The 26,935-nt window shown below is 40.8% G+C and overlaps 1 protein-coding gene across 3 annotated transcripts in view; it reads left to right on the forward strand.

Annotated features, from left to right (window-relative positions):
- The window catches only part of ADAMTS12 (ADAM metallopeptidase with thrombospondin type 1 motif 12), a 286,228-nt gene that overhangs the window by 168,324 nt on the left and 90,969 nt on the right, over positions 1 to 26,935 (forward strand). For all 3 annotated transcript variants that reach the window (XM_077755824.1, XM_077755825.1, XM_077755826.1), the window contains exons 6-11: positions 2,825 to 2,949; positions 6,610 to 6,759; positions 15,077 to 15,220; positions 15,793 to 15,937; positions 21,317 to 21,409; positions 22,867 to 23,012. In XM_077755824.1, the coding sequence (XP_077611950.1) occupies positions 2,825 to 2,949; positions 6,610 to 6,759; positions 15,077 to 15,220; positions 15,793 to 15,937; positions 21,317 to 21,409; positions 22,867 to 23,012 (803 nt within the window). The remainder of the gene's footprint in view (positions 1 to 2,824; positions 2,950 to 6,609; positions 6,760 to 15,076; positions 15,221 to 15,792; positions 15,938 to 21,316; positions 21,410 to 22,866; positions 23,013 to 26,935) is intronic.

The following is a 26,935-nucleotide window of genomic DNA, read 5'->3' on the forward strand; positions in this document are numbered from 1 at the left end:
AACCACATCTTCTTGATCCATTCGTCCATTGATGGACACTTAGGCTCTTACCATGTTTTGGCTATTGTGGAGAGTGCTGCTATGAACATTGGGGTACATGTGCCCCTATGCATCAGCACTCCTATATCCCTTGGGTAAATTTCTAGCAGTGCTATTGCTGGGTCATAGGGGAGTTCTACTGTTAATGTTTTGAGGAACCTCCACACAGTTTTCCAGAGGGGCTGTACCAGTTTACATTCCCACCAACAGTGTAGGAGGGTGCCCATTTCTCTACATCCTCGCCAGCATCTAGCGTCCTCTGATTTGCTCATTTTAGCCACTCTGATCAACATGAGGTGGTATCTCAGTGTGGTTTTGATTTGTATTTCTCTGATGAGAAGGGATGCTGAGCATCGTTTCATATGTCTGTTGGCCATCTGGATGTCCTCTTTGGAGAAGTGTCTAGCAGTTCTCTGATGGCTAATGACATTGAACATCTTTTCATGTGTTTTTTTGTTCATGTGTTTTTTCGTTCATATACATCCTCTTCAGGAAATGAAACTATATGGTTTTTTTTTCTAATTGTCATCTCTTTATTGTTGAGTTTTGAGAGATCTTCATGTCTTCTTCGTACAAGTCCTTTGTCTTACAAAGATTTCCCTCCATTCTGTAGCTCATCTTTTTATTACCTTCGAAGCTTCCTCTCACAGAAAAAGGTTTTAATTTTGGTGATGTCAAGTTTTTCAATTTTCCCTTTTAGGAATGGTGTCCTTGGTGTCAAATCTATGAACTCCTTGCCTAGCCCCAGGTCTCTGAGAGTTTCTCCTATGATTTTTTTTTAAAGGTTTTATAGTTTTACATTTTACATTTCAGTCTGTGATCCATTCTGAGTCAGTATTTGTATAAGGTATGAAATTTACATTGAGGCTCCGCTCTTTCATCAGACAGCCGCATGTTGTCATTTTCGGGATACAGATTCTGCATGTGTAGTGTTAGACTTATGCCTAAGTAGTTCTTTTTTTTTTAAATCATTCTAAATGGTCTTTTTTTTTTTTTTTAATTAACGAGCATTCACTCAGAGACCTCCTCCCTCACACAAAACAACAAAAGCCCATAACCAAACAAAGAAATGAAGGGTTGGAAACAGATCTCAAGGCAATCAAATTATAGTTGGTGCTTTGTCTGATAATCTACCTTGGTTTGTGAAGGGGCTGCAATGGGGCAGCCTTCTAATGAGGCTGGCCACCCACTGGGACCACGGGTCACCCAGGAGCCCTTGTTCTTGGAGTCTCCGATTCAGTATCTGACTCAAATCACCTGCAGCTCATTTTTCACTTCTCTGAAATTTAGTTCCCTCTTATAAAATGAAAATAACAGTGCTTTCTTTAGAAATAATGACAAAAGATGCAATTAAATTAAATGAAAGAATACATGTGAATGTATCTGGCGCATGGATCACATAGTGATCAAGAAATATTTCCTCTCTTTTCTTTCTTTCCTCTCTCCCTTTTAATTTACTTCCATTTTCTTTCTTTTGCCTTCCTTTTTCTTTCCTTCCATTCCTGCTTTATGCCCCTCTTGTTGATTTTTTATGGTGGATGTGAGCCCGGCTTCTGATAGGGTTGACTAGATGAACAAGAGGCTGACCCCTGTACCCAGCTAGGCCCCCAAAATTCCTCCTCCTCTTCCACCACACATCATTCTACTGGATGACAGAACAGTGAGGATTAGTAAATAAGGAAGTCTGTTTCTTCTATTTAAATTCATAATGCTAAGCAGTTCAGTGGGTTTTCATGTCTGATAATGATCTTTCTGCGTTTTATGAAAGGCAGGTGGTCTGTGGTGGCTAATGAGCATGCGCGGTGGGTAGGTGGCACCTGGAAGTGCCTTTAACAGGCAACTGAAGCCTCTCAGCCCTGTTTGCTTTGGGTGTGGGCCTTAGCAAAATGTAGAGTAGTAGAGAAGCAAGTTCATAGTCTGGTGTAGACATTGCCTTGAACTTCTTGGACTGAGGACAGAACGAGAGACTCAGGTTAGAGTAGACAATGGAAGTAGTCATTCTCCAGGTAGGATCCATCCTGTAGGAGGGGCAGCTTGATATAGAGACCCCAAAGAAATGGGGCAAGGGAAAGGAAGTCTCCTTTAGAAATTCAAGTGAAGATGATTATCCCTCCCCCTCCATTTGACGAGTTCAGCCAGTTAATTTGGAACAAGCCCTCTCTTCCCATCCTCAGTAGCAACAGTGGTTCAAATAGATGACTCAGCAGCCCTTGAAATTGCAGCTGGGAGCATCCACTGCAGCATCCTAATTGCTGTCAGATAGCCAATGATTTCAACTGGTCAGAAGCCTGGAGAGATATGTCGCCCTCTGCCCTTCATCCGCAGGTGTGAGACCAAAATGGAAACACATTAAGTGTAACCCCAGGTTGTAGGGGTTCTCATGCAAAGAAGAAGCGTTTTGATGAAAATCTTGTTTTGTTGTTGGATTAGAAATAAATATGCCTCTTTGGAATCGTATTGGCTTAGGAAGCAGGGAGCTGCTAGAGATGTGACTTCAAATAGCTTTTAGTCTTAGCTACTGCAGTTTTAATTTTTCTTCAAGGGCTACTTGTTTCAGTGATCATTTCTGTCCTGCACTTCTGCCCTTCAGATTCTTTCAATAAAAATCAAGAGGGTAATGGTATTTAGATCAGGGAGTAAATTGGCCCCTGCCAGATTCCTGCCTGACAGATCTCTGAGGTGCCCGCCTAGAGCTTGTCACACTTGGCTGCTTCTGAGGGCTTCTGTGATGAGCCCTGAGCACAGTAAACTCACCCACGCCGATCTCTTCCTCTTCTTTCTCTAGCAAGGATTGAAAATAGTTCACCATGCAGAGAAGACACTGTCCAGCTTCTGTAAGTGGCAGAAGAGCATCAATCCCAAGAGTGACCTTAACTCCGTCCATCATGACGTGGCCATCCTCCTCACCAGGTACCCCAGGGACTGCATGGAAGCCAGGGGCTGCAGAGCATGGGGCTGGCAAGTGAAAGAGTTGTCAGCTGCTCAAACACATGAGGGTCTCCTGCTCCTTTTGCTTTTGATCATTTTTAATGTTTATTTATTTTTGAGAGAAAGAGACAGAGTGTGAGTGAGGAGGGACGGAGAAAGAGAGAGGGAGGCATAGAATCAGAAGCAGGATCCAGTCTTTGAGCTGTCAGCACAGAATCCGATGCAGGACTTGAACTCACCAACTGCAAGATCATGACCTGAGCCGAAGCCGGACACTTAACCGACTGAGCCACCCAGGCACCCCAACTTCTGATCATTTTCAAAGGCAGCATCTATGATCTAGACAACTCCTGACATCCATACCAGTGAGGGGCAGTTATTAAACGTGTGTGACAAAACTCCTCGTGTTAATAAACTGCATCTGTTGGCAAAATGCAGGCCTCTTTCATATCCTAATGATGATTTCATCTTTAAAATTGGCTTTTTCATGCAGCTCTGTAAACAGTCAGGAAGATTATTTGAAGATCCTCATTAAAGACTCCTGTAACTCTTAAGCATGGGATTTCCAATCCCTTAATTTTCTTTTTAAAGCTTTTGCTCCAGGTTAGAAGCATGCAACCTTCTCTACAGAAATCAGTCCTCCTTGTAACCCATCCCTGACTGGTGGGGAGGACAGAGTATGGGCTGCAGGCCCTTCCCTGAATATGCAGAGTGGTTGCTTACACTTTTCTCCCTTTACCCTCATGAAGATACAGTTTTGTTCTGATGACAGAGAGGTCTTGTGGTGCTAATAAAAACCATCAAGCTTCTAAGACTCATAGCTGTGAAAGGCTATTGAACTTTTCTGAGCAACCCAGGCTCTTGGAGGCTATGTTTGCTCATTGATTCAATAAATACTTATTGAACACCTGCTATGCACCAGACATTTGTATTGTATTGTATTGTATTGTATTGTATTGTATTGTATTGTATATTCTGAGAAAGGGGGGTAGAGAGAGAAGGAGAGCCAGAGAGAAAGGGAGAGAGAATTCCAAGCAGGCTCCATACCATCAGCACGGAGCCCGAAGCAGGGCTCAAACCCACAAACCATGAGATCATAACCTCAGCTTAAATCAAGAGCTGGACACCTAACCGACTGAGCCACCCAGGCCCCCCCAGACATTACTTTAATCTAGATAAATGAAGCCTTTCATTGATGGGGGAGCTAAGTTCTCATGGGGCACTCCTGTGCAGATTTAGAGACCTCAAGAAACCCAAGGATATGTAAAGAAGAGGCTCCTTGGCCTGGCCTTTCAGCAGCAGAAAACTCATGCACTGGAAGGCCCTGTGTGTGTGTGTGTGTGTGTGTGTGTGTCTTTGTGTGTGTTCTCCCTGGGGAGGACAGCCTGCCCCTGAACATTTTGGCCGGTCACTTTTCCCTTTGGTATCCCGGTGCATGGGGTGCCTGCAAACGATGATAACCAGCCTTCACTGCAACCATCAGAATCCCTCTTTTGAATGAAAGTATCAAAACTTCAGTTGAATGCAAACAGTTTTCAAAAGAAGTTTGTGGAATAAACCTATTACATTAGATTCATATTAGGGTCTGTGACATCAGTAGCTCTGCTGGGAGGTAGGTTAGTGTGAGTGTGGAGCGCAAGCACTGGGGCCGTGGGGCCCTGGGGGCCAACACGCAGGCACGGAACACTGAGGACCTGGGCAAGAGGCCAGGCGAGGACTTCAGTCCAGGAAGGACCTAGCTGTAGGGAAGAACCCCGGACTCAGGACTACTGTTAGAAACTGTCAGCTTCATCTCCTTCCTTGCCCTGAAAGCAGGAATCCTTTCTTCTCTCATTCTCACATGAGGAAGTGAGTGAGTTAAGGATAGCTGGTGTTTGTGGAGTGTCTGATGTAGCACTGTGCTACGTCTGTTAGAACCATAATTATTCCATTTAATCTAGACAACAGCCTGGTAGTTGAACTGCCATCAATTATTCCCATTTTATAGATGGGGAAACTGAGGCTTGGTTATGTCACTTGCCCCAAATCTCATTGCCATTAACAAGTACAGCTGAGACTTAAATCCCGGTAGTTTGACCCTAATAGTTATGCTCTTAACTATTACTCATAAGAATGTAAAGTATCTGCTCTCTTATTATGATATTTTTTCTTATTATGATCATTTTTCTTCCTTGGAACAAGGGCCTGGTTTCAATGTGTGATGCACCTCACCAACTCCTGAAGAGTGGCTAGTATTTCAAATTGTAAAGCAGCCTGTCTTACCCTCAGCATCTTGAGTTGGATAATTCTTTGTTGTGCTGGGCTGTCCTGTGTGCTAAATGCATTTAACAGCATCTCTGGCTTCTATACATGAGATGCCAATAGCACCCTCCTCCAAGTCAGGACAACTCAAACTGCAAAGATGCGTGCATTATTTAGAATGATTGGGTTGTGTGATCCAGTCCAGCTCCCCAAAACAAATCTACCCAACAACTATTGCTGTTAGAGTGGGGATGATGTCAGGTGGCATGCCGTGAGATGGGCTGCCTCTCTCTCCTATCCCATTGTCCGAGCCGTTGCCACCTGGAGAGCTGAGGACTCACTGGGGTTTTCAGAGTCTGGATTTTTTCCGTGGCCCAGTGGAAACATCAAACAGACCATTTGTTGCCAAAATTGGTACCCACGCAAACTTGATAAGTTGAGGGTCTGTAACTAAAGAGCTCAGAACCTTGTTGGCATTTGTGCTAGTTATTCTTGGCAAAGAGCTCTTCCTGAATTGAAGAAAACCAAATGACTAGTTAACTCTTGTCAATGACTGAAATAATCCCCACAAAGATATGGAAGCACATTTTTACATTTAAAGACATAACCCGTATTTTTTGACATCCCAAGAGTCTTTAGTTGTGTGTGCGTTCCCTCCCATTTGCCATAGAGTTAGGGTAATGGGGCTGGAGAGACAACTGATTTGATCTCTAGATGGACTGATGAGCAAAAGTTCTCAGATGCACTTTGAGCACAGACCTCAGAAAGACCAAAAGGAGGTTCATATGTGAAAACACTCAGCCACTGCTAGTTATCCTTTATTTAAAAGTTCAAATAATCTTCAATTTTCAGTCAAATCCTTCTCTTTTTGGCCAAACAATATAACTTGGCATCCTGAGATTAAGGGCAAAAGCAACTCAAAATACAACATTTGTCATGAAATGCCTGGATGGCACAGTTAAGCTTCCGACTCTTGATTTCTGCTCAGGTCATGATCTTGTGGTCCTTGAGATTGAGCCCCACGTCAGGCTCCAAGCTGATAGTGTGGAGCCTGCTTGGGATTCTCTGTCTTTCCCTATCTCTCTCTGCCCCTCCCTTGCTCGTGCTTGCTTGAGCTTTCTCTCTCTCCTTCTCTCTCTCTCTCTCAGAAATAAAAAATAAATAAATAAAAGTGAAAATTGTCATATTTTCCCACGCTTTTAGGTGTTTGTGAGATTCAGTAATTAGAGGTGAAATCATAATAATCCTATGAATTCTGAATTGCTCCTTATGGACTTTTAAAAATAATTTAACCATGCTTTCCAGACCATATTGAATGTGAAGTATCACCCAGGTTTTTTCCAGGACGATTTTTTCAGATGTTTCTTTGGGAGCCTATACATCTCTATTCTCTGCTTTCAGAAAAGACATCTGTGCTGGTGTCAACCGCCCCTGTGAGACTTTGGGTCTGTCCCACCTGTCGGGAATGTGCCAGCCCCACCGGAGCTGCAACATCAATGAAGACTCTGGCCTCCCTCTGGCTTTCACAATTGCCCATGAGCTTGGACACAGGTAAAGTGCCAAGGAAACAGAGGTCCCCTGGCCATGTTTAGGCACCAAGTCGGTGGAGGGAAGGGAAAGCGCCTTAAATGGGGCATTAGGAGTCGGCTTGCATTGTGTCTTGAGCCTTACCCTCCTAAACCTCTGCTTCCTCATCCGTAAAGTGGGAATGATCACAAGCTTCAAAGATTTCAGTGTCTCTTCTTCCCTGACTGCGTGCACCTATCTACACCACAGAATCAGAGGGTACTACAATTTTCTGAATTAGAATGCGTTAAGCACAGACAAGGACATAAGCTTTAACTTACTTGATGAATTCAGAAGTAACAATCCTTGTTTTGTTTTTATAAAATGCTAAAGTATTAATATCACTAAGAAGTCACAAGCATTAACATTTTTGCAGCCTTTATGGCATACATTTTGGGTTGTGTTGTTGAATCCTTTCAACCACCTTATGAAATAGATACTATTGGTAACCCCATTTTACTATATGTATTGAAGGAACACATTGAATAAAGCAGCAACTTAAAACTGCTGTAAGATGGAGAAGACCATTAAGCAAACATCAGTTAACAGGAGGTGCAAGTTATGCTCTGGTGGCTGATGGCTGCTTCTGCTCACAGAGATGAAGATAAAGTTGGGGCAGCCATCGTTGAACCTCTCCACAAAACCATATGCTTGCAACACAATGTGCTTTCAGCACAAGCTCCCCTCCCCTTTAACTGGAGTGACTGCCAGAGAATTTAAAGGGCCAGCACTCTTTTCTCTCCCACTGCATATTTCTCCTTTTCCCCTTTTGAGAGCTAGACAATAAAGAATAGGATTTTCAGACAGATACCGTATGTTTTCATTTATATGTGGAACAGGAGAAATTTAACAGACGACCATGGGGGAGGGGAAGGGTAAGAAATAGTTAAGGGGAAGGAGGGAGGCAAACCATAAGAGACTCTTAAATACTGAGAAAAAGCTGAGGGTTGATGGGGGTGGGAAAGAGGGGAAAATGGGCCATGGGCATGGAGGAGGGCACTTGTGGGGATGATCACTGGGTGTTATATGGAAACCAACTTGACAATTAACTATAATAATAAAAAAAAGAATAGGACTTTCAAAAATAATTACAGATATGGGGGAAAATCAGAAAGTGATCACATATGCCAAGATAAAGACTCAGAAAAGTCCTGAAAAAGACCTTGAATTTTTACCGCAGGTTGATCCTTGGCCAGACACAGCCTACAAAAATAGTAATAATAATAATAAAAATAATAATAACAGTAATAAAAACAGCAAAGCATAGGGAAGAGGAGGAATCTGATTTCCAGAGTTACCACATTAACAGATTCAAATGTCCATTTTTTATACACAAAAAATCATAAAACATGCAAAGAACCAGGAAAGTTTGGTCTCAAAGGAAAAAAATAAATCAACAGAAATTGTTCTGATGGCAGATTTATTAGACAAAGATTTTTAAACAACTACCTTAAAGATTTTTTTTTCATGTTTTATTTATTTCTAGGAGAGAGAGAGAGAGAGAGACAGCACGAGCAGGGGAGGGTCAGAGAGAGAGGGAGTCACAGACTGAAACAGGCTCCAGGCTCTGAGCTGGCAGTCAGCACAGAGCCCGACGCGGGGCTTGAACCGATGAACCGCGAGATCATGACCCAAGCGAAAGTCGGATGCTTAACCGACTAAGCCACCCAGGTGCCCCATTAAACAACTACCTTAAAGATGCTCAAATATCTAAGGAAGATCTAGAGAAAATCAAGAAAAGAACACATGAACAAAATAAGAATATTAGTAAAGATACAGAAAATCTAAAAAGAAACTAACATGAAATTCTGGAGCTAAAAAGTACAATCACTCTAATAAAAAATTAACTAGAGGGACTTATTGGCAGGAGAGGGCAGACAGAATAAGAACCAGCGAATTTGAAGATAGGACAAAGTAAATGATCAAGTCTGAGGAACAGAAAGAAAAAGGGGCATAATTTTAGCCAGTGCAAAAAGACAAGAAAAAAAAGGCATGCAGATTAGGAAGATATAAAACTAGCTCTATTTTCAGATAATATAATTGTATATGTACAAACCCCCAAAGAATTTATGCAAACACTCAAACTAGAATAAGCTCACAGGATACAACAGAAATATACAAAATCATGCACATTTTTATATACTGACAATAAACGAGTGAACACTGAAATTAAAAATGCAGTACCTTTTGCTATCACTCAAAAGTATAAACTATTTATATAAAATTATTATAAACATTTAAATCTAACAAAACATGTACAGTACTTGTATGCTGAAAACTATGCAACACTGAGGAAAGAAATAGAGATCTAAATAAATGGAGAAACCTACTATGGTCATGAATTGGAAGACTTGACAGAGTAAAGATGAAATTCTCCTGAAATAAATATATAGGCTTAATGATATTTCTATGAGAATTTCATCAATATTCTTTTTGAGATATGAAAAAAATTAATCTAAAATGTATACGGAAAGGCAGAGAAACTAGAATAAGTTTTCAAAACAACTTGAAAAAGAATAATAAAATGAGAAGAATCAGGCGACAGGATTTCAAAATTTATTATACAGCTTCAGTAATCAAGATTGTGTGTGGGCACCTGCGTGGCTCAGTCAGCTGAGCATCTGACTCTTGGTTTTGGCTCAGGTCATGATCCCAGGGCTGTGGGATTGAGCCCCGCATCAGGCTCTGTTGTGAGCGTGAAGCCTGCTTAAGATTCTCTCTCCCTCTCCCCCCTCCCCCACTTGTACTTTCTCTTTCTCTCTCTAAAAAAAAAATATTTTTTTTAAAGACTGTGTGGTTTGGGTGGAGGGAGAGACTCCACCCAAAGATCAATGGAAACAACCAGAGAGTGTAAAAATAGTCCAAAACAAGTATGTTCAAGTGATTCCTTGAGAAAGATATAAAAGCAATTCAATGAAGGAAAGGTAGCCAGTTCAACAAAGGGTTCCGAAGTAATTGGACATTCATAGGCAAAAAGTTTTTAAATATAAAAAGAACTTCTATTTAAGTCTCACACCATATGCAAAAATGATCTTGAGGTAGAACACAAACTTAAATGTAAAATGTAAGCTAAAAACTGTCAGGACATAAATAGAAAATTTTCAGTATCTAGGGCTAGGCAAAGAGTTTCTAAACTTGACATAAAATGTATGATGCATAAAAGAAAACATTTAAAAATTGGACTCATCAAAATTAAAACTTTTGACCCATTTAAGAAGATGAAAATACAAGACAAAGCCCAAGAGAAAATATTTGCAAACCCCATGTAGTGGCTTAAATACATTGAACTTCAGAATGTAACCTGTTTTGTAACTAAGATCTTTGCAGATGTTATTAGATATTAATTTTGAAATGAAGTCACCCTAGATTTAAGTTGAGCCCTAAACCCAATGACTGGAGAGGGAGATTTGGACACAGATCAAAGAGAAGAAGACCGTGTAAAGATGGAGACGGAAGTTAGAGTCGTACTGCTACTAGTCAGGGAAGTCTTCAGCCACTAGCAGCTGGAAGAGGCAAGCAGAGTCTCCCCCGGAGCCTTTGAAGGGTTCAGGGCACTGCTGACACCTTGATTTCAGACTTCTGTCCTCCAGGACTGTGAGAGAATAAGTTTATGTTATTTTTAAGCCACTAAACTTACAGCAATTTTTATGACCTACCTAGGAAACTAATACTCCATATATCCAGTAGAACTAGCATCTAAAATATATCAGCAACTGTCAAAACTCAATAGGAGGGCACCTAATTGCCTCAGTCGGTTGAGCATCCAACTCTTAATTTCAGCTCAGGTCATGATCTCACAGTTCCTAGTTTGAACCCCCTGCTTGGGATTCTCTCTCCTCTCTCTGCCCCTCCTCTGCTCATACTCTTGCTCTTTCTCCAAAATAAATAAATAAACTTAAACAAAACAAAACAAAAAATAGTAAAAAACAAACAAGCAAACAATATAATTAGGAAACGGGCACAAAGGAGAAATTTCACCGGAAAAGATATACAAATGGCAGAGGAGCACTTGAAAATGTAATCAACATCATTAGCTACCAGGGAAACGTAAATTAAAACCACAACGAGATGTCAGTTACACAGTAGTCCGAATGACTAAAAAAATAGTGGTGACACCAAATGCTGGCAAGGTTGCAGAGGAACAGGATCATTCATACGTTGCTGGTGAGAAAGTAAAATGGTTCAGGCACTGTAGAGAATAGATTGTCAGTTTAAAAAAAAATTTTTAATGTTTATTTACTTTTGAGAGACAGAGAGACAGAATGTGAGCAGGGGGGCCGCAGAGAGAGAGGGAGTCAGAGAATCTGAAGCAGGTTCCCGGCTCCGAGCTGTCAGCACAGAGCCAGACGCAAGGTTCCAACCCAAGAACTGTGAGACGATGACCTGTGAGATGATGACCTGCGGGATGATGACCTGAGCCGAAGTTGGCCACTTGACCGACCTAGCCACCCAGGCGCCCCTAGATTGTCAGTTTTTTAAGCTGTAAACCTGCCCTATGATCCAGCAGTTGTACTCCTGGGCATTTGTCCTGGAGAAATGAAGTTTTATGTTCACACAAAAACTTGTACGTGAATGTTTATAGAAGCTTAATCTTAACAGCCGAGGGCTAGAAACAATCCAGGGGTGGTGTCGACCCAGCAGGGTGAATGGTTACATAAACTGGGATGGATACATATTATGGAATACTAGTTAGCTAAGAAGAAAGGAACCATTGAGACATGCAGTGACCTGATGAATCTTCTAACAGTTATTCTCTGTGGAAAAAAGCCAAGCCCAAAAGGTTACATGCTGTAGGTGATTGAAATGTCAAAACTGTAGAAATGGAGAGCATATTCGGGCTGCCAGGGTTGAAGGATGGAATAGGGGAGGGATGGGAGTGGGTGTGGCTATAAGTGCAATATGACAGATCCTTGTGGTGATGATAACGTCAGCCTCAATACCCGAACTGTGTTGCTGGATTATAGTTTTGCCGTGTGTTACCCTTGGGGGAAAGTGAGTAAAGGGGACCTCTTTGTTTATTTCTTAAGAGTGCAGCTGAACCTGCAATAATCTCTAAATGAAAAATTTAATTTAAAAAAAAAAGCATTGGGACATGTACAGATGACCTAAATAATTTTACTTTTTTATTTAATTTTTTAAATTTGGGTGTGGTTGACATAATGTTACATTAGTTTCAGGTGTACAACAGAGTGATTCAGCTTCTCTATAGGTTATGCTGTGCTCACCACAAGTGTAGTGTCTCTGTCAACGTACGACCCTGTTACAGCATCATTGACTATATTCCCTGTGTTGTGCCTTTTATTCCCATGACCTAATTCATTCCATAACTGGAAGCCTGTGTCTCCCACTCCCCGTCACCCATTTTTACCTGTATTGCTTACCCTCGCACCCTTGCTTTCTGGCAACCACCAGTTTGTTCTCTGTATTTACATGTCTGATTCTGCTTTTTGTTTCTTTATTCATTTGCTTTTTTGGGTTTCCACATACGAGTGAAATCATATGATATTTGTCTTTCTCAATCTGACTTATTTCACTTAGCATAATACCCTCTAGGTCCATCCATGTTGTTGCAAATGACAAGATTTCATCCTTTTATGGCTGAGTAATATTCCATTGCATATAAACCCTACATCTTCTTCATCCATTCATCTATCAGTGGACACTTAGGTTGCTTCCATATCCTGGCTATTGTAAATAATGGTGCAGTGAACATAGAGGTATGCATCTTTTTGAATTAGTGTTTTCAGTTTCTTTTTTTTTTTAAGTTTTATTTATTTTTGAGAGAGAAATAGAGACAGTGTGAACAGGGGAGGGTCAGAGAGAGAAGGAGACACAGAATCTGAAACAGGCTCCAGGCGCTGAGCTAGCTGTCAGCACAGAGCCTGATGTGGGGCTCGAACCCACATACCGTGAGATCATGACCTGAGCCGAAGTCGGACACTTAACCGACTGAGCCACCCAGGTGCCCCAATGTTTTCAGTTTCTTTAGGTAAATACCCGGTAGTGGATTTGGATCACATGGTATTTCTTTTTTTAATTTTCTGATGAACTTCGATACTGTTTTCCATAGTGGCTGTACTGATTTACATTCCCACCAACAGTGCACAAGGGCCTCCTTTTTCTCTACATTCTCACTAACAGTGAGAATCTTATCTTTTTTATTCTTGCCATTCTGATTGGAGTGAAGTGATATCTCATTGTGCTTTTGATTTGTATTAAAACACTGTCTTTTAAATGGAAAAAAAAGTTTAGAGTCTCTGATAAGAAAGAGAAAATTGAACAAACACATGAGCTCAAGTTTGACTGATAGAAAACTACTTTAGTAAAATAAAACCAAATGAAAGAAGACTTTAGGGGCCTCCTAAAAAACTTTTGGTCATAGTAAAAGATGCTTCTGAGGTATTTAGTTCTTTCTTTAGCTATATAGTCCTAATTGTCTGTGGACCGAACCGAGAAACACTTTCACTTTTCATTGACCCATGTGGCAGGAATACTCCACCCATTTAGACATAGTAGACACAGTCCAAAGGGACATTTTTAGTAGCACTGCTTTTCTCTCATAAGATGGAGGAACAGAAGGATGATGAAGCTTGAGGGGGAGAAATCCTAATGAATTAAAATCTTCAGATGAAACAAAATGAACTCTGAGGGAACTGATCTATTTTGAGTGTAGGTTTGAATCCCCGAAGTGTATAGGATGCAGCAATATGGCTTCTTGGGTTAGATTATCCAGTGCTGGAAAAACCATTATTCATTCATATTTTTGAACCATACTTACGGTTTAGGGTTTTTACTAATTATTGAGCAGGTGAACTTGTGAAATACTTCATGAGCTAGATAAGAATGGATTTGCAACAGCATAGGGAAGGCCTGCTTGAGAAGAAAGCTTTCATTGAATCACATTCTTTGTGGCTGGGTGATAAGAGTTTTGCAGATTAATTCTCTGAATCCTTTGTGAATTTTATATTCATGTGGAATGTGATCAGAGTCTGTAAGTAAGTCGATAACATTATAATGCATTTAGCAAAATACAAGAAATCTCTAAATTCCCCAAAGATGATTCTCTGTAAGAGTTGCTAATGTTGATGAGGAGATTTTAGTAAAGTTGCATATGAGCTTCCCTGTGAGATGGGTTGAATTTCACTAGCAGAGTAAAAGGTCCTACTTTCCCCTGTTTAGGTTTCGAGAGTTGAGTCAACATCTCTGGGTTGCAAGTGTATCTATCATAAGCAATCCCAGTAGAGAGAGTTTTTGTGGGGACCTCTGATGGTATCTTGGGCTGGGCCTGAAGACTCAGCTTATAAACAGACTTCTGAGTCTGCTTCCTTCCCAGGCACCCCTGCCATGCTGGACAAGCTCTTCTGGGTCATTCAGGGCTGCTTCACCTGGTCAGCCCTGGCACGGGGAGGACCAGGAAGCGGACTGAGCAAAGCCTGGATAAGAACACTGCAATAGCAGGACAAACTGCAGAAAACCTGCTTTCGCCACTAACTAGCTGTGGGACTTTTGAGAAGTCTCACACTCTGAACTTCCTCATCTAGAAAAGGAAACTAAGCTAGACAAGGATAAAAGCAGCAATAAAGGATTCCCATCATTCGCAGGGCCCTTATTATATGCCAGGCCCTTGCCAAGTGGTTTTCAGACTCATCCATTCAGATCTGACCCTAGCACTGTGATGACCTCTGTATTTTCCAGGAGAGGAAACTGCAGCTGAGTCAGTTTCAGTGACTCCCAGGTCATGAAGTGGCTGAGCTGGAATGAGAGTCCAGATCATCTGTCTTCAAAAACCCTTCTCTAACCATTGAGCTGTGAGGTCTCCCTGATGTCTCAGATACTGGAAAGCTCCTGTGATAAGACTCAAAAGAAACCCAATCACTCATAGCTTGTGGCCTTTGACAGAGTCTCCCATAGGCTTTCCCTTTCATGCTCTTTCTTAAATGATGATGAAAAGGGAGAAGGAAGGTTTGGGAGTTTTGTGCTGTGGTTACTAAAGCAGGAGAAAGAAGATTGCTTAAGGGTAAACCCTTTTACGCTCCTGACTCCAGACTCTTCGAAAGCCAATCTGGGAGCTCTTACCCAAATAGAAGTGTTTTAATTGGCCGCATGGTGCCCACGGTTGTATATTTGAGGCCAAGGCATGCTTGAAATGTCCCTCTCCATCTTCACAGTCCCACTTTGTAAACACATGCATTCTGTACAAAAGTGGCTCTCGGTGGGTTATTTTCACCTTGGAGAAACTGTGATCTTCTCTCTATTTCATGCCAGCCTCCTTAATGTTCTTGTGCTTTGTGCCTTCCCGCAGCTTCGGCATCCAGCACGACGGGAAGGAAAATGACTGTGAGCCCGTGGGCAGGCACCCATACATCATGTCCCGCCAGCTCCAGTACAATCCCACCCCACTCACATGGTCCAAGTGCAGCAAGGAGTACATCACCCGCTTCCTGGAGTAAGTGACAGCGTGTTTCAGGACAGCCGCACTTGGTCTCCCTGAACTGCAAGTCAGTCTGAGTTTTTCCCTGAGCCCTGGAAAAGTCTCAGTTCCTCTCACAGGTCATAGTATCAGGTGGCATCAAAGGGGGTGGATTTCACTGCTGCTTTCTGACCCTGAGATGCTGGTGGGTCCTGCTTCCAGCCACAGCCAGGTGAACATCCTATCGCCTTGCTTGCTTCTGCTCACAGTGGCTTTACGATATCGGCGTGCGTTAAATCTCTGGAAAGTGGCCAGAAGAACTAGGACGTCTGCTATAAATGATCATGGAAACCCCTCTGATGATTTTATATTATTCTACTGCTGTATTCCTGGCCCATACGTGAAGTAATAGTGTGGGGTGTGATTTGCATTCCCTTTTAGGCCCTTCCCATCTTGGGCTTAGAGGGTTCTGTGCCTTGTGGAAATAATGCTATCTTGAAGGATGAAGAATAAACTACAGGGATGGAAGTTTCTGTTGAATGAAAGACTAAAGACGAAGGAGATCCTAAGCAACTGTTCTCATTTCCGTTGACTTGTTTTCATTTCAGCCGGGGCTGGGGGTTCTGTCTCGATGACATCCCCCAAAAGAAAGGCTTGAAGTCCAAGGTCATTGCCCCTGGAGTGATCTACGATATTCACCATCAATGCCAGCTGCAGTATGGCCCCAATGCCACCTTCTGCCAGGAAGTAGAAGTGAGTGTTGGGTATCTTGGTGCATCTGGTGGCTGTGCACTGCACTTGAGGTCTCCGGCGTGCTGAAGGAAGGGCCAGGCAACTACCTGGTAATCTGAAGAGCCAGACACAGAAATGGAAACCTTCTGTTCATGGCAAAGGGTTTGTAAGGCAGAAGGTGTGAAGTTGGAGGCCATTTACATTCCTTGACCCAGATTCCTTGATATTCTCTGGAGACTGCAATCCTGTGCAAGTGGGTGGTGAAAATTTTATAGTGATTTTCAGGAATCACCGTGATTCACACCTGCAGACTCCATAGCAACCTAAAGTTGCTCCCTTTCCTGAATTTCCCATCTGGTTACGGAGAAACCCCAGATGCCAGGGAGGAATAAGATTCATCCCAATTCATTCATGTCCTTTATTTTTAACATGCATATATTAAGTCAAGCCCTGACATTTAACCTCCTAAAGAGTCTGTGGCTCTGTCCTGTAATCTTCATTCCCACTGCACTGTCTTGATTCAGCTTCTCATTTTCTCTCCTTGCAATTTTAACTACCTCCTACCTAGTATCTCCTCCATTCAAATTGTTGTTCAGGTTGTTTCAAAATAACACAGAATTAACTAACCACAGCTCTGCTCTGCTCTTAGGGTCCACTGACCACGGGATAAAGCCCCAGCTCCTTTGTGTGGCATTCCTTTGTGATCTGAATCTTGCCTATTCTCTGAGTGCCTCCCTCATAGTGTGAAGGTCCCGGTGTTAACACATAGTCACGGGGGAGGCAAGACTTGTTCAGCCTTCCCCATACTCTGTGCTGTTAGTGAATAAAATGAAACAAATAAGCCCTCAAAAATTAATAGAATAAATTCTCTCACCTTAAGGAGCTTGTGCTCTGCTGGAGGAAGCAGACAGAACAATTTCAGTACAAACCTTTGAGGAAGAAGTAAATAACTGTGCTTAAACAAAATGGGCAAAACTCAGTAGAGAAGGTAAAGTTGGGACAGAAATCCCTCACCCCTCACTCCTAACTGGTTTCCAAGTTAGGCTAATTCTACCTCTTAAATATCTCTTAAAAAATCCATCTATTTCTAGGTCTCCTTTCCTGGAGTTTGACTACCTCTCTCAACTCTGATCCATCCCCCTAAATATAGCCAAAATGATCTTTATAAGTGGAAATTGGATGTGTTTGTCTCTGAATAAAATATTTCAGTCTCTCCATTCCCTACAATAAAGTTTAAATTCTCTAAAATGGCTTCAAAGGGGTCTCAGGATTCATCCTATCTCTTGTTCTTTGGCCTTCTCTCCTACAATTGTTTTGATCCTTCATTCTCTAACCTAGAATTCTAATTGCATGTATTTTGGGCTTTATAGCTAATCTTCCATATCTTGGAATTCTGCCTTCATATTTTTAGTCTCTTTATATTTCTGCTTTTTATGTAATTTTTTATCTTTTAACTCACTAGTTCTCTCTTCAGATACATCTACTCCTCTGTTTAACCTTTCTGTTGAAATTTTAATCTCATTTGTGGTACTTTTTTCTTTTTTTACTTATGATAATCTATTTGGTTGTTTTTCTAAATTTTCTCTGTTACAGCTTCTTGTTTCTAATTCAGGCTTTCAATGTGATCTTAGGTTTTTTAATCATATTTGAGACATTTACTTTGCAGTTTATGTTGGATAATTCCAACATCCAGAGTCTATGTGGGTCTGTTTTTCCTATTTGGGATTTCTTCTTTGTCTTGCTTATTATAGATTATTTCCTTTTCTTGATTTCTGTTTTTATTGTGAGTTCTTGGTTGTGAGATTTCATATCAGATTATTCCTTAAGGCTTATATGGTTGGCACATTCTTCCAGAGAGGATTTGGGATTAGTTAAAACAAATCATTGGTTGGATGTTATTCGACTATATGGGATGTGTGAGGGCCAATGTAGATACAAAATCTCAGGGGTAACACTTACTACGTCTTCTAGAGTTAGGGTCAAAACAGACAAATTTTTTGGCCCAGGTTTCTTTTAGTTCACTCTTTCACACAGGGCTAGTTCTTTGGGGTTATGGTCTTTATGAAGTCTCCAGTCCAACTTCCCATGATACACAGGCCCAGGTCATTGTCTCCAGTACTCAGGTGACCATTAAAACTATAATCTAAGTGACCAGATTTGTATCTGTAGATTTCCAACATTTCTGCTACATTTTTAGCCTCTGAAAATTTCTCTTACTTTCTTGCCAACTCAGGAATGCATTTAAAATATTTAAAATATTTTATCCAGAATTTTAGATGTTTTACAAAGGTAAGGACTTTTCAGGGCATCCTGTGGTTTACTAGAAACAGACCACACTGGCTGTTTTATACTCTGTGTTTATTCATATACCGAACAGTCTCATTCCCTGGAAGTGCTGTGGGTTCTCCACCTCTTCCAGGGCTTTGCAGCCTCTGGTTCCTGGGCACCATCCCTCCTAGTCATGCTCTATGTCTCAGCTTAAATATCATTTCACATTCTATTCTGAATTTTTTTGGACAAAGACTTTGTTAGATTATACTGTAGTTGCTTTAAAATTTTTTTAATGTTTATTTATTTTGGAGAGAGAGACAAATGGGGTGTGAGTGAAGGAGGGGCAGAGAGAGAGGGAGACACAGAATTCAAAGCAGCTGTCAGCTCTGAGCTATCAGCATAGAGCTTGATGTGGGGTTTGAACCCAGGAACTGTGAGATCATAACCTGAGCCAAGGTCGGGCACTTAACTGACTGAGCCACCTAGACACCTCTGTAGTTGCTTTCTAGTTGTCTGTACCCTGCTTTATGTAAGCTCTGCAGGAGCTTTTATTCCTAACATTCATCAGGGCCTAGGACCTAGATAAATGGATAATAGAATGAAGAATTGAGATAAATGAATGAAGACTTCAGATCCCTGCATATTGCAGCCAAGATAAGCTAATCCTTTTCAATGAAAACACACACACACACACACACACACACACACACACACACTTAAAATACCAGAGAATACAGAATCATCCTCCTTTGTTATAACTTCTTTTATCTTGAAATAGCTTACAACTCATAAAAAGTTGGAAAAATAGAACAGAGAGTTCTTGTGTACCCTTTACCCAGCACATCATTCTTTATAAATGCATAATAAACTTATAAGAAAGTTAAAAAAAAATCCTCAGGGATAAAAAACTAAAAGGGAGTGAAAAGCACATTGAGGCTGATGCAAAGGAAACCAAAGGGCCTTGATTTTAACATCCAGTGGCAACAGGTGATGACACGCTCTCGTGGAGCAGAGCAGGGAGCTGGAACTGAGACTCTGAACTGGGGAGCTCTGCCTCAATGAGAGAGAGGCTAGGAAAAATCACCACTGACAAGATGGCAGAGAAGCATCTGTTATCTCAGCTTGGGTTTTGACGGGAGGGATGCTGGTGGATAACTGTCTCACTAGAAAATACTTTACCATAGGCCATATCCATATGAGTTTGGATTCAGACTTCAAATATATATTCTTGTGTGGCTGGAGAACCCCCAAGCTAAAAAAATATATAAGATAAGCATGTTTATTTATTTAATGTTTATCTATTTTTGAGAGAAAGAGAAGCAGAATGCAAGCAGGGGAGGGGCAGAGAGAGAGGGAGACACAGAATCTGAAGCAGGCTCCAGGCGCTGAGCTGTTCAGCACAGAGCCCAATGTGGGGCTCGAACCCACAAACCTTGAGATCATGACCTGAGCCAAAGTTGGACACTTAACTGACTGGGCCACCCAGGCGCCCCTAAGATAAACATATTTCTGATCTGGTAAAATCATGGGATGCCTGGTAGAAACAAAGATTAAAAACCTGCCATGGAGACAATGCCCAGCTAAAGATGCACAAAAATCCAGTAGATAAAACTTCTGATTAGACGAATTCACCATTCAGCTTCTAATTCAGAATTTAAAACAACCTACAGCTAAGTGAGGGAGAGATCATAAATCCTGAAGAACTTTGGATAAGTATTTCAGGTAAGGATAATAAAATGAATACATAAAAGAAGAACTACATATGAGAAAAGGAAAAATATACTAGAAGATGACTTGTAAGGTAGATGTGAAAAATAATTACAACCGCTAGAAATGAAAAATTGGTCTTTGATTTTAAATTCAGTGTTTCAGTTAAATAGCAGACTTGGAAATTAGAGCTGAAAAAAATTACTTTCCATCTCACTTAAGTATTTTTCAGAGTTGTGTGGAGAAGCTACTCTTTTCCTGATAGAAATCCAGACTTTCTCAACTTTCATATATAAGACAACTGAGAGTTAAAAAATAGAAAAGTGAAGGTGAGACATGATGGACAGAATGGGAAGACTCATCACGGACAATTAAGAGTTCCAGAAGGAGAAAATAGTGGTGATCAGGGAAAGGCAAAGTTCAGAGAGAGGAAGACTGAGAATTTTCTAAAATTGTTAAAAACTATATGAAATCTTATTTTATTTTATTTTTTTTTTTATTTTTTTTATGAAATCTTATTTTAAAAACCAGTGAATAGGGGAGCCTGGGTGGCTCAGTTGGTTAAGCGTCAGACTTCGGCTCAGGTCATGATCTCACAGTTCGTGAGTTTGAGCCCCGTGTCGGGCTCTGTGCTGACAGCTAGCTCAGAGCCTGGAGCCTGTTTCAGATTCTGTGTCTCCCTCTCTCTCTGCCCCTCCCCTGCTCATGTTCTGTGTCTCTCTGTCTCAAAAATAAATAAACTATAAAAAAAATTTTTTTTAAACCCCAGTGAATTTAGAGCATAATTAGTAGATGGAATGATGGATGACCAGTGAGTAGAAGAAAGGCTAAAAGCTGGATAGAAGTAGTGAAACCATTTCCAATGGCATGTCAGAATCTAGTGAACCTCCCCTTCTTCCTCCTTCCAGAGGAGAAATGGTAGGGAAGACTCATTTCACTCCCTGGAGGATAAAACAAGCAGGCTTCTCTGAGTAATAAGTAAATAAGCTTAGGCTTTGTAGGTGGAATAGTTTCCATTTCCTTCAGTGAGTAGGCTCAAGTTATAATCACCAGCTGTTCGTAATCAGATTCCTTCATCCATAGTTGGCATTGACCTTTCGTGGCTGTCATCCGTTACCTTGCCTGAGGTCAGTGAGACTGTGCCACCCTTTTAGAAATTAGTCTCAGCTCTTAGGAAATGTGTTTTATCTTCTGTTTTCTTATCGCTAAGTAGACCGTACCACTGTTTATGAATGACAACAAAATCCGAATTAAGTTTGAATTGAGCGTTTTCGAACAACCACTTTCTATCACTCTTCCTCACTGACAACCGTACATTTTAAGTTTGTGAGTGACTTGAGTGTATAGTTCACCATCATTGTAGAAATGCTTTTGTGCAAGTTTTGAAAATGCAAAAAGTACAGTTTCACATTTGTTTTCCAGAATGTCTGCCAGACTCTGTGGTGCTCAGTGAAAGGCTTTTGTCGCTCTAAGCTGGACGCCGCTGCCGATGGGACACGCTGTGGTGAGAAGAAGGTGACGTGGCAGGCTAGGGAGGGAAGGCGGGAGGGTGGTGGGCACAGGGTTCTGGGGAGGAGTGGGGAGAGGGTCCTGAAGAGCAGCTGTCTGGGTGAACAGAGGTCACATTGTCAGACTAGCCAGAGGAAAGGATCTTATTTCCATGGCGCCTTTTGAGCCTTCACTGGAAACAGTGAAGGAGAGAGGGCTGAGGCCCAGTTCTACACTTCACTTGCAAAACATCCATCCCATCTTTCCCTGATGAACTTCTGAGGAATTTGTGGTCAATAACATCTGCTGAGCTTATGATCAGCCTTCATTTGGACTCCCCCCACCTCCTCCATGTTAAAAATTGAGAAGGCAAGCCAGTGGCTTCTTCCTTCCAAAAATGCTGGATTTGGGCCACTTGTTATCATCATGCTCATCATCTCATCTGACTGCATTTCTTGGGGTTCTGCCCATTTAACTAAGCAGGAAAACCAGACACCCAAGAGCTCAGATGTTAGAAATTCACCAGACTGCCTGAGAACAGGGTAATATCTGCTGCTCCACAAAATCCGTTGTGGTTGTTGCGAGCCTAAGATGTCGACGTTTACTGGGTATCTTTATGCAGCTTAGGAGTGACATGACCCATCGCTGAAATTATAGAACTCGGTCACAACACACAGTGACCAGAAATAGTGAGGAAAAGGAGGCCAGCAGATAAAATGTGCCCAAGTCATCTTACAACCAAATTGCTTTTTCTTTTGTTTCCTTTTTGTATGTTCACCTTCCTAAACTGATAGTTGTTGAAGGACTGCCTTAAAGAGATGACGGAATTTTTTCTGAGCCACTTAAAATGCTAGATCTGGAAAAAGTAGATCATATAATAATAGAGTTATAGGAAAGCAAAAATTGTATTTGATGTTAAAAAGCACTTCAACTAGTGTTTTTTGTTGTTGTTGTTGTTGTTTACAATGAGTGGACTTTTTGCAAGAGGCTGGGTTGTCTGCTGCGATCATTAAATGCCCATAGAGGCCATAGAGAAGTGTTACCACAGTGTCAGTCTGCAAAACATCTGTTTATGGTCATGTACCATGACAAGGGGCCTGCCCCAGAATGTCAATCAATTGCATTACAAAACAACTATGTTACTCAGCATCCTGAGCCGCTTGTCCTAACAAGACTTTCTCAGTGAAGGAAGAGGTGTGTGGACTGACATTCTGGCATCCACTCTGCCAGCCACACTTTGAGTAACACTGAGTAGCCGTGGCTGGCTGCAATAAGGCACCATGAAGTTCCCTTCAGTTTCTGGCATTCTCTGATTCGAAAACCCAAGATTCCTGGGGAAATATTTTGTGAGCTCTTCTTTGTTCTCCATATGATGTGTGGCCTGCTTGCTCAGGGAGAATGGGGTTGCGACTTGCGGAGTTCTTGGCTCAGCTTGCAGTGGGAGCCTTGGTGACATATGCCTCTCCCGTCTCTTCCCGTTTTAGTGGTGTATGGCTGGCAAGTGTATCACAGTGGGAAAGAAACCAGAGAGCATTCCAGGAGGCTGGGGCCGCTGGTCAGCCTGGTCCCACTGCTCTAGGACCTGTGGAGCCGGAGCCCAGAGTGCAGAGAGGCTCTGCAACAACCCAGAGTAAGTCTCACCAAAACTACGTCCCTTCCTTCCACAAGTGCCGAGACCAGTCATGGACAGCAACAACGTCAGCGACCCCAAGCCTCTTAAGGGAAATAAAATGGGTTCCGAAAGACAAAAGGGAACCAGAAGATTCTTAGGGGGTGGAAGAAAACTGGTTCTGTTTTGTTTCATTTTGGTGAGGCACCGGATTCTTACTAGCACTTGGATAAGTAAGCTGCTTCCATCATTTGGAGAAATAAGCACATTTTCAAAAGTATCTTCTATATGAAAGGTCCTAGATTATGCAGTTAAATCCTTCCAGATAACATCACTCTATTACTGAGAGGTTACTTACCCTCAATTTTGCTAATCAGATTGTAGGTTCTTTCAATCATAATGAATGTTTAATTTTATAAAAATAATTTTCTTCCCTTAACTACTAAAATAGTACATTTTTAAGATAATTATTTTTAATGTTTTAGATAAGAATTTTATATTCCCTAATAGCCTGTTAAATGCTCCATAGAAGTTATTTCACAAAGCAGCTTTCAATTTTTTAAAGTGCTTACCTTTTTCAAACTTTTAATTTGTATAATGGTACTATATGTGAATTACATTTAAATTTCCTTGTTTTCAAAACATATATTACATTCTTAACTTCATTATTTCTTGGTATACTAGTTCCCAAGTAACATTTTTAAGAAGTGTACATATAATGTTTCTGGTAAGTAGAAAACAGGCTTCTTTTGCCTAGAATTTCATTAGTCTGTATTGAAAAGTAAGAGTCACAATTTTTAAAAGGCAAATGATAAATGTGATTATAGTCTCCTCAATACTTCAGTTCTAAATATTACTTCTCTTTTTATTAATAATTATATTACTATATGTATATATGTGTGTGTATGTTTAATAAATATATATAACATATTTCTCCTAAGGATTAAGTTAATATATATAAAGACTTTAACACAATACCTACTACAGGAAACTGTCAGTAAATGGTAGATATTATAGTAGTTTTTATGATATCTTTTATCATTTACCACATATGAAAGTATATATTTGAGCAATTTGGATAAAATTATTCTTAAATCTTACTTTTTGATTAAAGTTGCTTTTATTTAAATTTTTAGAATTCATTTATTTATTTTAAGAGAGTGTGTGGGAAAGGCAGAGAGAGAAGGAGAGAAAGAGAATCCCAAGCAGGCTCCAGATGGTCAGTACAGAGCCCGATATGGGGCTTAAAGTCACAAACCAGGAGATCCTGACGTAAGCCAAAATCAAGAGTCCGACTCTTGACTGCCTGAGTCATCCAAGCACCCTGAAGTTGCTTTTGTTTAAGTATAAGATTTCTATGACTTCAAAAAATCAAAACCAGAATGGAGCACTTTACTTTTACATAAAATCTTCATTTTATGGCTTATTATAATGTAATAAGAAATGTGATTTCCATTTTAGAGATGAGGAAATGTAGGCAATTTGCTCTGGGACCTGTCAGTGCTCTCTATTCAGCCACCACTCATCTGTAGCCTCTTGGGTGGATGGTTGGTGATCTGTGTTTGTCAGAAAGGGACATCTTTGTTGAGGGACGGTAGGATGAATCTCTAACTTGGCTTCTTAGGGAAAAAGGTTCTAACCCCCATCTTAGAGACCATAATTTGTCATAGAGTCTCCTCAGGTGAGTTGACCATGTTTGATCTCAGTAGCTGGTTTGCTTAAGTTTATTGAAAACAATGACAATGGAAACACAGTCATAGATTCAGTTGTATGATTCAGGTTACAGATTCAGGTCAGTGCATGACGAGCTGACATTGAGATTGGATCCTTGATGTTGGTCAGATATCTAGTGAGAAGCCAGCTGGGCTTGTAAAAGCTTTCAGTGATGTTTGTTGGATGGAATGAACTGGAGAGATGCTGAATCACAGAGTATCACTCCATCATCATGGATAGAAAACCAATCTAATATCATGGACAGTTCTTAGAACCTTCTACATGGGGTCAATGAATGTGAACTGCCTTGGTCAAATCACTTTTATGTTCAAGGAACAGAAGTCTACCCAAGCCACATTAAGAAAGGAGAGGAAGGAGGTATAGAAAACCTGATGGTTGTTCAAGCAGAACCTCATAAGAAGTACTACTGCAAATGGACCAGATGACAAGGTTTGAGGTCTCTGTCCCCCTAGATTGCATGGTCAGGCAATATAAGACAGTGGATGAGGGCTCAGGATTAAGGCAGATGAGGGTTTAAATATTGACTCTCCCACTATCAGTTGGGTACTTTGGGCAGATGTCTACTTTCCTGTGCGTTTAGAGTGTGATTTCATCTAGGCTGCTCACTTGGCATGCTTTTTGCTGTTGCTCTGAGAAGCCACTTCCATCCATACTTTCAGGACCCTCTCCAAGGCAATTCTTCCATGAATTCTTTCCAGTCAGCCTTATCTCCACTGTTCTCTCCCTTCTTTAAATCCTCATTATATTTACAGTCAGAGATACATAATTGCTCTTAAATTTTCTCTCATTAATTATATAGATAATATTTTTTCTCCTCAACAAGATTGTAGGCTTCTAGGAGACACAGGGCATCAGTTGGCCTTTTTTTTTTTTTTTTTTTTTTTTTTTTTTTTCCCGAAAAANTCAGTTGGCCTTTTTTTTTTTTTTTTTTTGTATTCTCTTCTTCCTGAAAATGATGTTGAGCACATGCTGTTGTATAAATACTTGTTGTTATTCACGATAATCCAAAAATGCTGTCATTACCCTGTGTTAGCTACTGTACTAAATATATTCATTATCTCATTCAGTCCTCCCGTCTTGTGAGTTAAGAACAATTATGCTTATTTCACAATGAAAACAAAAGAAAACAAAACAAACTGTGGCCCAGAGAAATAAGCTAAAGTAACTTGTTCAAAATAATCTAATAATAAAAGTAAAGCAGAATTTAAATCCCCGGCTATTTAGCTCCATTATGCTGCACTGCAATAGTGGACACAATCCCTAATCTCAGATGCAGTGAGGTGAAGATAAAAAGGCATACATAGATTTTCCAGAGCTTTCTTAAAGGACAGAGAGCTCTTCCTTTTCTATGATGGCAGTTTTGTTATATTTCCTCCTCCCTTTTTGAGTAAATAGTTGATCTTGATGGGAAGGTAGTTATTGCAAAGGAAATAAAAAGTTGAAAAAGATTTAAAAAAAATTTTTTTTAATATTTTTATTTATTTTTGAGAGAGAGAGAGAGAGAGAGAGCTAATAGGGGAGGAACAGAGAGAGAAACTCAAGCAGGCTCTGCGCTGTCGGTGTAGAGCCCGATGTGGGGCTTGAACCCACAAATCATGTGATGATGACCTGGGCTGAAATCGAGTTGGACACTTAACCAACTGAGCCACCCAGCCTCTATTCTAAAATAAGATTGAGGGGGCAAGATGGCGGAGAAGTAAGGAGCTCCGTACTTGCACTCGCGCCCATACATCANTAAAAATAAAAAAATAAAATAAGATTAACTTATTTATTCATTAAATGTTTAAGAGACCTCTGTGCTCAGAGCATGACTTAGAGACCATAGATGGCACAGAACTTGGATTGGATCATTAGTGAACTATGTTTTGGAATGATAAGTGCTGGAAGTAGATATAGTATGTACAATCAAATGCCACTGAAAAGGAGAAAGAGATTACTTCTGGCAGAAATCCAGGAAAAATTCATGATGGAGACACAGCATTATTCGGTCCTGAAAGCATAGGTGGCATGTAGACATTCAGAGACTTACGAGAGGGGAAGTCTATCCAGAGGCACAGAAAAGAAATATAAAGTAAGTCAGCTTGTCTCACTGGGACAGTATGCAAATGAAGGGGAGGGTGAGAAGTAGCTGTTCGGGTGAATTAAGTCAAGATCCTGAAGGCCTTGAAAGTTAAGATGAAGAGGTTGGACTTGATTCTGTGGTCACTGGG

The sequence above is a fragment of the Crocuta crocuta genome, unplaced genomic scaffold (genome assembly GCF_008692635.1).
Source record: "Crocuta crocuta isolate KB4526 unplaced genomic scaffold, BGI_CrCroc_1.0 scaffold222, whole genome shotgun sequence".
Lineage (NCBI taxonomy): Eukaryota > Metazoa > Chordata > Mammalia > Carnivora > Hyaenidae > Crocuta > Crocuta crocuta.